Below are 15,261 nucleotides of genomic sequence, written 5' to 3'. Positions count from 1 at the left end.
ACACACACTGTATATATACTACATCTTCTTAATCCAGTCATACATTGACAGGCACACTTGGGTTGCTTCTGTGTCTTGGCTATTGTAAATAGTGCTGCTATGAACATTGGGCTGCATGTATCTTTTTGAGTAAGTGTTTTCATTTTTTCCAGGTATATACCCAGGAGTGGAATTGCTGGATTATATGGTAGTTCTATGTTTAGTTTTTTGAGGAACCTCCATACTGTTTTCCATCGTGGCTGCACCAGTTTACATCCCTACCAACAGTATACAAGGGTTCTTTCCCTTTTCTCCACATCCTCTTCGACTTTTTAGATAAATTACTGGGAACTAGTGCCTTTCAGCTATTTTAAAGAAGATCAAGAATGAAATGCTGAGTTTTTGACAATAAGAGTACATTGTCATTATACATAGCTGTTGTCTCAGAGACTAATAGATTGCAAACATGATACCCAGAGAGAGTAAAAAATCCTACAAATTCTTAAATTTTAATTCCATGATGGCAAATACTATTTTTCTTTATTTTCCACATTTACTAGAATGGGCATCTATTGTCCACATGATCAGGAAAAAACATTTGTTGTTATTTTAAGTAGGAAACTATGATTTCGTTCCTTGCTCTTAAGTCATTTTTATCTAAGTAGGGGATTACAATTACAGATTTTAATAATGCTACAAAGCAGAGTATAACAAAGTTTATAAGAGCTGCCACTAATGTCTTTGGGAGTGGTTGCATGTTTTTAGACAAGAGTTACTGTTTTTATTTGGGGAAAGAAGACATTTGAAGGCAAGGAGGTTATGAGATTAAAAGCACAGGTGAAAGGTTTAACCTTGGCAAGAAGGAAGGTCTTTCAAAAAAAAAAAACCCACATTAAACAACTTGAAAATTTTTGTGTTAAGTATTCTAGTCTTAGAGCTTAAAGTTGAAAGCTGAGTTGTTAAATTCTAAACTAATGAAGGCTGTGGTATAGGGAATACAAATTTATTTACATAAGCTTCTAGAATACCTTAAAGTTTAAAGGATCGACTTGAATAGTTAAGGGAAACAGTTATATATTTGGTATGGTTGAAAACACGAGATTCAAAAAACAGTTTATATAAATTATTGGCCAGCTTTAAAACCTCTTTTGTTGTATTAAGGTGAACAATGAATCAGGCAACCTTATTCTTCCAGTAAGGAAATCTTTATTTTATTCAATTTTCCTAAAAGGGCAGCACATCTCTTCTAGGTGGTACTTTAATAAAACAGAAAAAAAGAAATTGGAGTGGTGAGGAGAATTACATTAGGGATACTTTTGTTTAAAACATATTCCTGCACTGTTAAAAGTAACATTCTAAAATTTCTACAGTATTTTGAGTAAAGCCAAGATATAGTTAAAATGTGAGTTTTTAATTTATTTAAATTACTTTTATTTATAAATATTAATTATAAAATAATTTTTGGAGAAACTGAAAAATGAAGGGAAAATATTCTAATATCACCATCATAAAATAATTTTTTAAATTACTAGGGTTTTTGTGTATTTTCTAATAGTCTTGCTTAAGCACAGTTTTATATTTTTAAAATACAAAATATGCCTAAGAAGCATTATACAAATTGTAAATGAGAATTAGTAATATTCAAAGATGATAAAATAAAGAGTCCATATGCTCTGAAGAGGATAACTGCTGCTGCACTCTGAAGTTAAAATATACACTGAGCTTCTAAATGGGGTTATTTTACTCCTTGGGTCTCCCCAGTCTTGTAGAATCTAGTATAAAATTCTTAAATTTTCTAGTTTACTACATAATTAGGTGAGAAGGAAGAGTCAGGATCCTAGAGTAAAATAAACACTTAAATAATTATGGGGAACTGGAATTTTGGTGTTGACCGAAGTTCTACCTTACGACTTCGTAACTTCACTGAACTTCAAATGTGCTGAGCTTTACATGCATGAGTTCAATTCACACATATTTAATCTGAACCTAATATGTCTAAGTTATGTGCCATGTTTCTGGTATACCCTTAGACTTAAATTCTTAATAAACCGAATAACCTTCATTTACTGTTACTTCTATCCCTCCAAGATGGTTTCCACTGTAATAAGCTTCTCCAGCTTCTTGGGATGCATGTCATGTTTATTTATAGTAGAGGTACTTGTTCCAGCTCCTCCCGGAAGGAAGAATCCAATTTGATATCTACCTCAGCCCAGTTTTTATGCACCCATAACTCCTCTGGTCAGTTCTCTGAACTGAAGATTGGTAAGAATTGGCCCCAGGCAAGAATCAGAGCCTCTAAACAGCTGAATAATAAAAAGCTTAGACAGAATAGTCGTCTGTAAATCTAAAGACTTTCAGAACTTCTATACAAAGAATTATTTTGACCCTAGTAATAGAGAATTTTGTTTGACCTTGTAAATTTTATTTTTTCCCAGCTCCTCCCTGGCTTTGAATTACCAGTATGACAACTACTTCAATTTTAAATTCTTTGGTGTAGTAATAATTAACTTATAATAACACATATAGTGTTTTTTATGTGTCAGGCATTGTTTACGTTTATTAAAGGTAGGTATTGTAACTTTCTCAAGGACATGTAGGTAAGTTGCTGAGCTAGGATCCAACTTAATAAAGTTTGACTTTAGACTCCTTACTCAACCAGCAACACAGTGCAGCTTTAAAAGTATACAGCTCTCTGGCAGAAGACTTGTGTCGAGACTATATGAAGAACTTCTAAAAATCAATAATAAAAGACAGCACAATAAAAAATAAAAGACTGGGACTTCCCTGGCGGTATGGTGGTTAAGACTCTGCACTTCCACTGCAGGGAGCATGGGTTTGATCCCTGGTTGGGGAACTAAGATCCCGTGTGCCATGCGGTATAGCAGAGAAAAAAGAGACTTAAAAAGAAGGCATACAAATGTGACCAATCACATATGAAAAAAATGCACAACATCATGGAAAATGGATATAAAAAATCACAATGGGTTACCACTTACATACTTACTACAATGAGTAAAGTTTAAAAAACTGAAAACAACAAGTGTTGGCGCAGATGAGGAGTAACTGAAACTATCATACATTGTTGATGGGAATGTATAATGGTCCAATCACTTTGGAAAACAGTTTGTTAGTTTCTTATATAGTTAAACCTACTACCCTATGACTCATCAATTCCATTCCTAGGTAATTATTAAAGAGAAATGAAAACATATGTCTACAAAAGACTTATACAAGAATGTTTATAACAGCTTTATTCATAATAGCCAACAGCTAGGAACATTTCAAATGCCCATCAACATAAGAAAGAATAAATGAATTGTGATATATTTATTCAGTGAGAGGACTCTACTTAGTGGTAAAAAAGAATGAAGTACTAATACAACAGCGTAATTAGTGAAAGAAGTGAGACAAAAAGGGTACAAGTCGTGATTCTATTTGATTCCATTTATGTGAAGGCCCATAACAGGCAAAACTAATGTATATATTAGAAACCGGGGATAGCAATGTTACCTAGGTTACCTATTTGATGGGAGGGAGGCTTCAGGGAATTTTCTGGAGTTCTGTATCTTGATTATCACGTTGGTTGTACAGATGTGTAATTTGTCAGCATTTGTTGAATTTTATATTTAATATCAATATGCCTTATTATGTGTAGAGTAAAGTAGAAGAAAGCAAGGGGCAGATCTCAGACAAGCACTCTGACAACAGAAATGACAACTGGCAACCTAATACTTAGAACGTGCAGAGACACTAAGTAGCACATAATTGTTACATTGAACCTCAGTTGATAATAGTAATAACCAAGACATGTTTAAGTTATATTCAGTGTAATTTTCTAAGAAGTCACCAAGGTATACCACTTTTAGAAAGGATTTCATTAATAATTATTATATTAAAAGTTTTACAACTAAAATGCTGAGATGTCAGTTATCTAGAACATTAGTATATGAAACATTACTTAGATTTTATGTAAAAAATAGTTGTGGCTAATACTGGGAAATGATTCTAAATGGAACTAGAATATGGTCTCTTTTAAGAATAGTCTGCCAAAAAGAGGGCATGAAAGACCAATTTACTTGATACCTTACTAAAATAAAACATGTTTATATATATTTGTGATTTAGATTCCCAGGTGTTAGAAAAAATCAAAAATGTGTCTGAGCTAATAAGCATGTTTGTTTCAGCATTTTACTTATATTTCAAAAATGTTAGAAACATACAGATGTCACAATTAAATGTGCTAAGATACAGCAGTAATTTGTCCTGGTTATATTGTAGGAGGTGGACATATATTAGATAACTGTGATGGCAGACTGTGTAGTTTGACCGTGTTTGTCTCTGAGATCCTTTGTTACATGTTCCATGGCAATCACGTGTGCTTGAACTACTCAAATGATGAACTGAAATAAGAGATCTGTAGTCTTTTATTGTGAGATTGGTCTTCAAGATAAGTTAACCTTTAAGTCAGTTACTCTGTGGTTTTTGACCTTTTTCAATTAGGTTACTGTCTGTGGACTGTCATGGAAGTAGTAAACACTTAAGTTACTACACGTTAATTGATGTGGCCTTTGGTTTCTCAAGCAAGACTGACACCTTGGCTGTTTTTTGTTTATGGAAAAGCTAATTTCTAATCTTTGCATCTATTTTAGTAATAGTTATGCACGAGTGCGAGCTGTGGTGATGACCCGGGATGACTCAAGTGGTGGATGGTTACCACTTGGAGGGAGTGGACTAAGCTGCGTCACTGTCTTCAAAGTCCCTCACCAGGAAGAGAATGGCTGTGCTGACTTTTTTATCCGTGGAGAGCGACTCAGGGACAAAATGGTAATGAATAATGCATCTATTGCTATAATTTTAAAATTCTATAGAATGAATTTTCTGTTTAAAATTATGATTAATATACTATTATTTATGAAAATTATTTTTGTCCAGGATCAATGATTGTTTCTGTAGCTCTTTTAAAGTTAAAGACAACAAAATATGCCTGTTTCTTTGCAGCTGGGACTGACGTTAATGTGCATGTGTTAGAGGGGAGCTGCTTTTCTGTTAGGTTTAATGCAAGAACATTCATGAATAGTCCACCTAGTTATTAACCCAGGTGCACCATCTTCCCCTTCTCCCCACTGTTCCCTAGACTGGAGGTTGGCACTATAGTCCACAGGCCACATCCAGGCCTGTCATGTGTTTTCGTACAGCCCATGAGTTAAGAATGGTTTTTACATTTTTAAGTGACTGGAAAAAATCAAAGAGTAATAATTTTATGAACATGAAAATTATATGAAATTCAAATTTCTATGTCCATAAGTAAAGTTTTATTGGAACATAGCCAAGCTGATCTGTTTACATTTTGTCTCTGGCTGCTTTCACACTGCAGTGACAGAGTTGAGTAGTTGCAACAGAGACTGTAAATATCTGGCCCCTTACAGAAACATTTTGCTGGCCCCTACCCTAAACTCTTGTGTTCTCAGATTGTGTCTCTTCATCCCCTATCAATCTAGGCTCATCATATGACTACCTGGTGGCCATCCTAGGTTTTAACTCTACTATCTTCCACCCAGACAAGTGTTTTCTTACATTCATATATTTAAAAATTTGAATCTAACCTTTGATAATGTTAGACATCTACTCTCTCTTAATTAGTGTAGAAAGCTCTTTCTCTTTTATTTCATTCGTGAGCCAAAAAATAATCATATCTAAAAAGCTGAGTAATGTTAATGTCATTCCTGCATTAAGCAGAGAGCATACAACTTAGAAGCAAAAAGAGAATAAAGTGCCCAAAATTTCCAAGACTCTTGAAAATAACTGTTATTCCCTTTAACTATATATCTGTGGATTAGTTTGTGAGCTCATTCAGCATCTATAATATTATTTATATTGAAAATGTGTTTTAAGTGTTGAATAATTCTTTCATACATGAACATTTTGAATAAATCTACTTTTAATTTTGGTTCTTGGTTTCTGGATATTTTTTACTATTGAATTATTTCAGTAATTTTAAAAGTTGCCTAACTTGTCTATGCTCCAGTTTCTGTCTCAGTTAAGTGGAGAGTTTTCCTAAATTGTCTTGAAAGCCTTCTAACTCTAATTTTTTGTGAGTTTAGGATTTACTACTGTGTATCTCAATTAACCAGAATGTGGTTTTAGGACTAGGAAACCCCATTTGAAGTCAGAAGTATATATGATAAATTTAACATGTCATCTCTAAAAGTTTAAATATTTAAATGTGGTTCTGGCCTTGGATAACATGGTGGCTAGCATATACTGATGCTTATTTAAAATATGGCTTGTAGACTTCTAAGAGAGAGCCTATGGTGACCCGTCCTGGAGTGTAGTGCTTTTTGTCTGAGCTGTTGATAATTGGGGAGTGTTGTTGGAGAAGAAGTTGTAGATTTTAGAAACTGAGTAAAATACTGACAATCTAAGGCATTTTTTAATAGTAAAGATGGAAAAAGAGAAGAAAGAAGTCAAAGGTGGAGGAAGGGAGAAAAAAAAGCTTGCTAGAAAAAGCATAAGAACAAGGAAAAGATGACCTAGATGTGAAAAAGAGGAAAAAAAAAAATCAGACTGAAACAGAACACACAGTCGACCCTACGTATCCATGGGTTTCACATCTCTGGATTCAACCAACCACAGATGGAAAATATTTGGAAAAGAAATTACAGAAAGTTCCAAAAAGCAAAACCTGAATTCTCCTTGTGCTGCCAACTATTTACATAGCATTTACTTTGTATTAGGTATTATAAATAATTTAGAGATGACTTAAAGTATATGCGAGGGAGGATGCGTGGGTTATATACACATACTATGCCATTTTATATAAGGACTTGAGCATCTGCAGATTTTAGTATCAGTGGGGGCTGGGGGGCGGGTCCTGGAACCAATCCCCTGTGGATACCAAGGGACTACTCTATTGGCTATATTGATGAGCATGGACAGTTTACTTGAGGAAAATTAAATAAGGAACCAAATCTGTATCACTAGGAGTGAGGCTGGTCAGAGATAAGCTCAGATTAATGTTTTAGGTGGTTGCTCAGAGTGTGGCTTTGACATAAGCTTAGAGAGAGTAAGCCTGGGATTTGGACGTAATACAAACTTATTTCCTAATGTGGGACATAAAAAAGAGCCCTTAACTTAATCCTAAGGTGTAGAATCATAATAGACTAACAAGAAAATAGGTTCTTTTGATAGAAGCACTGACCTAGGAATCAAAACGGTTGTTTCACTTAACCATTTCTCCTTGAGGAAGCTTGTTATTTGTGAAACAGGAATGATAAATATATCTCAGTGTAGACATAAAGGAAACATTACTTTCAATTGGAGGATTGTCTTAATTCTTGTAGGGAATAGTTATAATAAAGCATTTTAGGTTATGGGGAATTGTATGATCAAAGGCAGAGGCAATGCATGGCCATAAATTGAAAATAGCAGTCTTGTGAAGTCTCAAGACAAATGGGACAGTGACATTGAAATAAGCAGATTAATTGGCCCCTTCTGCTGCATAATACACTTCTAAGATACTTCTGAAGCAATTACAGAATTGAAGTATTATTCTTTTACATTATCACCGCATTTTGGGGTCATTAATGTCCATTTCTATAGATATTTTTATTGATTGGCTTTATTTTAATCCATTTTTCTGGGTTCTAGTAATATGAAAAAGGTATACACTGTGACTGTTGAATCTATAAGTTTACAAAGTTAATGATAGTTTTCTTTAATATCCTTCTTGATGAGTAAACTGAATTTTAATATTGTTCCTATGTAATAGTTAATCATGTAAAAGATAGTGCTACAAACTGTGTTCTCTACCCATTTTGTCTGTGGGTCACATCTTAGAGTCCTCTACCTTGGATGAATTCTAGAAATGAAGTGAGATAGCTACCCCTCATACCTCAGGAAAAAACTTGTGTCCTTTAAGAAAGAATAGATAATTAGTAATGAGGTACCTATAGCCACTTGTGTAGCTAATAAAGAAATACTAGATAATATTTTAAAGACGGCTTATAATAGTCAAAATACTAGTAACAGTAGTGAAGATGAAAGGTGGCTTTTCTGAAGAGTGAATGAAGCATTTAGTAGAAGATTTTTCCAGTCTTAGATTTACAAGTACTTATACTAAAAATGTCTTGTTACACTTCCCAGAGGGTTATATTTCACTCTTTTTTTCTTTCTTTTTTTTTTTTTTTTTGATAAGAAAGGGAGCACAGATCAAGAGCAGGCTGATGAGGATTTTTCAAGAAGGTGGCATTTTGTATAATTTGCTCAGTATTCATTCATTCATTCATTCATTCAGAGTGACCTGAAATTATTTCCTATGATGCTTACCTATAACTTGCTTGTTTTTGTGATACTTACAAAGGTAGAGTTTATTTCCCAAGTTGCTAATCTAAATTAGAGCTTCCCAAGCTGTGTGCCATGAATAGGTAAAAGTGGCTGGAGCCTCCAAGTCTCTTTGCCTCTTAACCACTAGGCTCCTTCTCTTTTCTGGTTGCCTTATAATTGTCATTTTTCTGAGTATGCCTGAGGAATAAGTTGGAAAGCACTGCTTTATGTAATTGGCTTTTCATACTTTATTGATAATTCAGGAGAAATTTAAAAAACACCAGGCTTTGGTGTTGTAGCCCAAGATAATGAAAGTACTTTCTCCCAGATACTTAGGGATGTATGGAATGGTCTTTGACAAGGATAGCTTCGCAGAACCCCTTTTCTTGATATGTATGAGTTGTATCCTCCATTTCCTTCTAAATCTTTATAGCTTTGATTTCTCCCTTTAATTCTTTAATATAAATTAGTGTTATCTTGGATCACATTTTTTTAAATGCTAACTAAAACTTAACTGTTAATTTGTATAGATAATCTTTACTGTAGAGCTTCAGATTCCCCATGATAGAAACTTTCTCTTTTGCATTCATTTTTCTATAGTGGCTCTTCTCTATTGGTGTGACATTGCTATTTTATAGGCAAACATTTTATCAGCTTACCATATGTATATGTTAAATTATTTGATCATTTTTAGTTGAATTGTATGTGATAGGAAAATCTAAAATACTGACCTATAATACACTTTTAAAGTCTTTATAAGTACCTGAATAAACTTTCAGTAATGATATTAAATTTTTGCTAAAATATTTACTACTAAACAAAGTTTTTAATAACTGTGGGGATCTAAATTAGCCATTCTTAAGCTTTTCTTGTAGGACAATAAAATACTGTAAATTTACTAATTAATGCTATTGTGCTTTTTAAAGCATATTGTGTGCTAAGAGATGACAAAAATCGAGTGGGCTACATAGAAAGATACAGTAAGACTTACAACCTCTGTACTTAAGATGTTCTGTGGAAAATAGAAGAAGGCACTGTTCAATGTCAAAGCAAACTTACAGCTATCATAAACTTAGAGTTTATAATAAGTATAATAATTGAAACGAAGAAAGGAAAAAGCAGGAAATATCAAGTTTAGGAAGTTGCCAAAGAGATTAAGGAATTGTTGTTTTGGATTAATAAGTAATTAGGTTGTGGATAAAAGTGATCTATAAAAATTAAAATGCCTATGAGATAATAGTTCTATTGTTTAAAAAGATACATTTCTAAAATGGAGTTTCTTTACAGTTATTAGAGCCTAAAGCAAAATTCGAGTATTTTTAAAGAAGAAAATAAAATGATTATAACATAGCAGTAGCTTTATTAAAAATGAGACTCATCCTCCTTTCCACCATGGGAAACCCCAAAAGACCAGGGAAATATCCTTCTGCCTTGGATTGAACTTTATAAAGTACAGAACGACAGTTTTCTGCTTAGCCTTTCCCACTGTGCCTCTGTGATTTATTCCATTGTGAAACATCAGTCCTTCTACAGTACTCTTCCTCCACTAAAAAACCAATTCTATTAACTGGCATTCCCCTTAGGACTCAGCAGCTCTGTCTCTTGAAAGATACTGGTTCTCCTATTCACCATAATATCACAGAGTTGGAAAATAAGTGGGAGTGGGAGTAGAGGTAGTGTCAGCATTTTTGTTGTTCCTTATTCCCCTCACAGAATGTTACTATATAACCCACATATAGACTTTTTTTTACTGATACTCTGTACCATTCAGAACACCATCCTTTGGCTTTTATTTTCATCTACTGATCTTAGCAATTCCTTCTAAATGCCAACTTTTCTACATCTGAGCCTCATCATCATTCTTGGCTACTTTTCTTTGCGTGGTCTGACCTTCTGGTCTTCATTTCAGCAGGCTACTTTCCTGGATCTGGTTGTTACCAGAACTTTTCCACTTGAGGAATTTTACAATTTCCTGTCATTTCTATTTTATTTCCCATCCCTTGCTCTACAGTTTCATGCTTACTGTATTATCTGTGCCTCTCATTTCACTAGATTCCTTCTGGCTTCAGTATCTTTTATTATTTTCTTTTTAAATCCAATCTGAATTTTCCTTGTCAGTCATTTAAACCACTCTTTCATTGATATTTTAGTGGACAATATGTTGCTGAGTTTTTTAAATTTATTTGTTTTATTTATTTATTTTTGGCTGCATTGGATCTTCGTTGCTGCGCGCGGGCTTTCTGTAGTTGTGGTGAGTGGGGGCTACTCTTTGTTGTGGTGCGCGGGCTTCTCATTGCGGTGGCTTCCCTTGCTGCGGAGCACCGGCTCTAGGCGCACAGGCTTCAGTAGTTGTGGCATGTGGGCTCAGTAGTTGTGGCACATGGGCTTAGTTGCTCCGCGGCATGTGGGATCTTCCCAGACCAGGGATTGAACCCATGTCCCCTGCATTGGCAGGCGGATTCTTAACCGCTTTGCCACCAGGGAAGCCCCTGTTGCTGAGTTTTAATCTTACCTTACACTAAAGGAACTTTGTTGAATACACATTATTAAAAGGGACAATTCAGTATTTAAAGGTGTGTCTGTCATGCAACAAATATTTATTGAGCATCTACTATTTGCTAGATACTTGCTCTTCTAGGCACTGAGGATATGTAAATGAACAAAGACAGAAATCTCCGTTCCTAAGGGAACATACATTGTGGTGAGGGCCAGAGAAATACTACCGTAAATAAATAAGTAAATGAATATTATGCTAGACATAATATTAGTATTAAGTGCTGGGGGAAAAGGAGTGTAGGGGATTTTTTGTGGGGAGGTTAGTTAAAGTTTTACATAGAATAACCAAGGAAAGCCTTACTAGGCTTCTCTTCCCTGCGCCACCAGGGAAGCCCTTGAGTATTCTTAAAGTAGGATAAATCTATATTCTTACTTAAATTCTTATGCTACACTGTATAAGATCTTGGGCTTTTCATGGATTTGGTGAATGATATCAAAGTATGCATCAATAATAGTCATAAGGCTTCCATGGTAGCACAGTGGTTAAGAATCCGATTACCTGCCACTGCAGCGGACATGGGTTTGAGCCCTGGTCTGGGAAGATCCCACATGCCATGGAGCAGCTAAGCCCATGTGCCACAGCTACTGAACTTCCGCTCTGGAGCCCGTGAGCCACAACTACTGAAGCCCGTGTGCCGCAGCTACTGAAGCCTGTGCACTTAGAGCCCATGCTCCACAACAAGAGAAGCCACCGCAATGAGAATCCTGCGCACCGAAACAAAGACTAGCCCCGCTCACCACAACTAGAGAAAGCCCGCGCACAGCAACGAAGACCCAACGCAGTCATAAACAAATACGTAGATAGATAGATAGATAGAAAAAAATAGTCATAAACCTAGGTATTAGTGATTCCTCCATTTATTCAATCAGGTCTTATTTATTCTTGATTCTGTTTCATCCTTTTCATCTCGACCCCTCTTCAGTCTTGTCTGTATTATTGCAGATAAGGCTTCTAATATTTTTTCAAGGCCCAGTTTCACCTCTCTCTAACTTTTATATTGCTTACAATACTGAACTTTATGAAGCTTGGGTCTCATATTCCTTTAGTAGTTCCCCCAAAATTCCTAGATACAATTTCATCTCCTTAATTTCACCACAATAAACTCGTATAATCTGACCCTTACTTACTTCCTTGAATCTATCTGCCTGTTTCCCAAAGACAACACTTCCATGATGTTGCCCTACTGAGTTGCTCATGGTTCACTAAAAGCATGCATTGAACTTAGGGAAATGCTATCCCCTCTTTTACATTAACTAAATAACTATAAAGATAGTATACTACAAGTTGTATGTGGAATAAAGAATGTGTACATACAGCTTGCTAGTCCTGAGGAAATAATAATGGCAGGAACAATTTCCCTTTTATTGTCACAGGTAACTCACAGATGGACAAATAGGAAAATTGAGTTAGAGGAAGCACCTTGCGCAAACCAGTTTTGCTGTGAAGGACTATAATTGAAAGAAATGCTAATAATAATAACATTCATCTAGTTTAGAATAACCTGTTCATTTTAGGGTCAATCCATTGAAAAGATAATAAATTATACTATTAATTACTTTTCTGTACAACCATGAATTTTGTGACTTTCTCCCAGCAGTTATAAAATAGTTCATTCTTTAATACTACTAATATTCCTTGAAGGGGAAAAAACCTGCCCGCTGCATTTCTATTCTCTTTCTTTTGGAGCAAAAAATAGCTCTGTGTGTGGGGGGGGGGATGTTAGCGGTTTCCTGTGTTTGTGTGTGTGTGAGCGGTTTCCTGAAAATTAAGATTTAGAATGTAACCCATATTACCTTCCTGGTTGCTATTATTTCCTCTTTTTAGAAAATGTCAGCTTAATACTTATTATTCAGTTGTTTTGAACTAACATCATTTCATTCTTTAGTTATTGATTTATACTGGTTGATCTAGTCTATCAGGTTCATCATGATTATCTTGGCTTCATCTTTCCCTTTTATACCTGATTGTGATATATTTCACAACCTTTCCATTACATTCCCATTGCCATTAAACTATTATAATGGATAATAGCCTCCCTAATAGCTAAAGCCCAAAATCTTTGATCTCAAATTATTGACCTTACTTAATAGTTTTCTAAATATTTCCTTACTAAATTATAATCTGAATGTAGCATGCTTTTAGTTGATTGGTTGATTGATATTATTCTTTTAATTAATCAACAGCTGTTTGAGACCCTTCTGTGTACTAGGCTTCTTTTTTTTTAAGTTTAAGGTGTACACTATGATGGTATGATTTAGACTTCTTGTATCAGTCTGCTCAGGCTGCCATAACAAAACACAACAGACTGGCTGATTTAAACAGCAGAAATTTATTTTCTTACAGTTCTGGAGACTTGGAAGTCCTAGATCTGGGTGCTGACTTTTCTCTGGGATAGATGACCAAGAGTACAGTTGCTGGGTTGTATGGTAGTTTTATGCTGAGTTTCATAAGAAACTGCCAGACTTTCTTCCTGAGTGGCTGTACCATGTTAAATTTCCACCAGCAGTGTATGAGCAATCCAGTTTCTAGGCATTCTTGCCTGCATTTTGTGTAGTCAGTATTTTTTATTTTAGTCGTGTTGATAGGTGTGTAGTGGTAGCTCATTGTAGTTTTAATTTCCATTTCCCTAATGGCTAAGGTTGAATATCTTTTTATGTGCTTATTTGTATCTTCTTTGGTGAAATGTCTGTTTGTGTCCTTTTCCTGTTTTCTCATTAGATTGTTAGTTTTTTTTGCTGTTGAGTTTTGAAGGTTTTTTTTTTATTCTAGATACTAGTCCTTTTCAGGATATATGGTTTCTAAATATTGTCTCCCAGTCTACAGATTGTCTTTTTAACCTTCACGGGATATTTTGCAGAGCAGAATTTTAACTTGATGAAGTTCAATTTATCAGTTTTTCCTTTCATGGATCACGTTTTAGGTGTCAAGTTCGTGAACGCTTTCCCTAATCCTGCGTCCTGAAGATTTATCCTATTTTAAGTTTTATAGTTTTACATTTTATATTTAAGTCTGTGGTCCATTTTAAATAATTTTTATATAAGGTGTGATACTTAGGTCAAGGTTCAGTTCTTTTGCCTACAAATGTCCAATTTTTTCCAGAACCACTTGTTGAAAAAGTTGTCATTTCATTAAATTACTTTTGTACTCTTAAAAAATCAGTTAAGCATTTTTATGTAGGTTCTCCATTTTGTTCCATTACTCTGTCTATCCCACCATACGTATCACATACTGTTTTACTGTAGCTGTATTGTAAGCCCTAATAGTGGGTAAAGTGATTTCTCCCATTTTATTCTTCTTTTTCAATATTTTTTCAGCTATTCTAGGGTTTGTGCCTTTCCATATAAATTTTAGAATGATCTTGTCTATGTCTACAAAAATCTTCACTGGATTTTGACAAGAATTGTATTAAACCTGTTGGTCAATTTGGGGAGAATTGACATATTTACTGTGTTGAATCTTCCAGTCCATGAATGTGGTATGTCTCCAGTTTAGGTCTTTGAATTCTTTCATTAGCATTTTATAATTTTCAATGTATAGATCCTAAAGATATGTTTTGTTAAGTGTATACCTAACTGTTTAATTTTTCTTGGAGCAATTGTAGATAGTATTGCGTTTATAATTTTGGTTAGTGCATGCTCATTGTATGTGTATAAAAATTCAGTTACTTTTCGTGTGTTGATCTTGCATCCTGTTACCTTGCTGAACTGTGAGGTTTTGTGGTAGATTCCCTGGGATTTTTTAATGTAGACAATTATGTCATCTACAAATATGAACAGCTTTATTCCTTTTCAATCTGTATACCTTTTATTTCTATTTTTTTCCTTATTGCAGTGGCTAGAACTTTAAGTTCTGTGTTGAATAAGAATGGTCATAGTGGACATCCTTGCCTCATTCAGATTTTAACGGAAACATATTCAGTCTTTCACCCTTGAGTATGATGTTACCTATAGAGTTTTTTATAGATGATTTTTTTTGTTTGTTTTTTGGCTGCGTTGGGTCTTCGTTGTCGTGCACAGGCTTTCTCTAGTTGCGGCGAGCGGGGGCTACTCTTCATTGCAGTGCGCAGGCTTCTCATTGCGGTGGCTTCTCTTGTTGCAGAGCATGGGCTCTAGGTGCGCGGGCTTCAGTAGTTGTGGCTCGTGGGCTCTAGAGCGCAGGCTCAGTAGTTGTGGCACACAGGCTTAGTTGCTTCGCGGCATGTGGGATCTTTTCATACCAGGGATCGAACCCATGTCCCCTGCATTGGCAGGTGGATTCTTAACCACCGTGCCACCAGGGAAGTCCCTATAGATGATTTTTATTGAGTTGCTGATAATTTTTATTATGAATAGGTGTTGGAATTTGTCAAAGGTTTTTTCTGTGTCAATTGATATGGTCACATCTTTAGCTTGTTGATATCATAG

General features: G+C 35.0%; 1 protein-coding gene across 1 annotated transcript in view; it reads left to right on the top strand.

Moving 5' to 3' along the window:
* Window positions 1-15,261, top strand: part of SPRED1 (sprouty related EVH1 domain containing 1) — a 114,346-nt gene that overhangs the window by 42,203 nt on the left and 56,882 nt on the right. Inside the window, exon 2 of the mRNA XM_061182263.1 lies at window positions 4,629-4,803. Coding sequence (XP_061038246.1) covers window positions 4,629-4,803 — 175 coding nt within the window. The remainder of the gene's footprint in view (window positions 1-4,628; window positions 4,804-15,261) is intronic.

This window comes from Eubalaena glacialis, chromosome 2 (assembly GCF_028564815.1).
Source record: "Eubalaena glacialis isolate mEubGla1 chromosome 2, mEubGla1.1.hap2.+ XY, whole genome shotgun sequence".
Classification (NCBI taxonomy): Eukaryota; Metazoa; Chordata; class Mammalia; order Artiodactyla; family Balaenidae; genus Eubalaena; species Eubalaena glacialis.
Note: the sequence above shows the minus strand (reverse complement) of the source record. Positions and strands in the feature narration are given on the sequence as shown.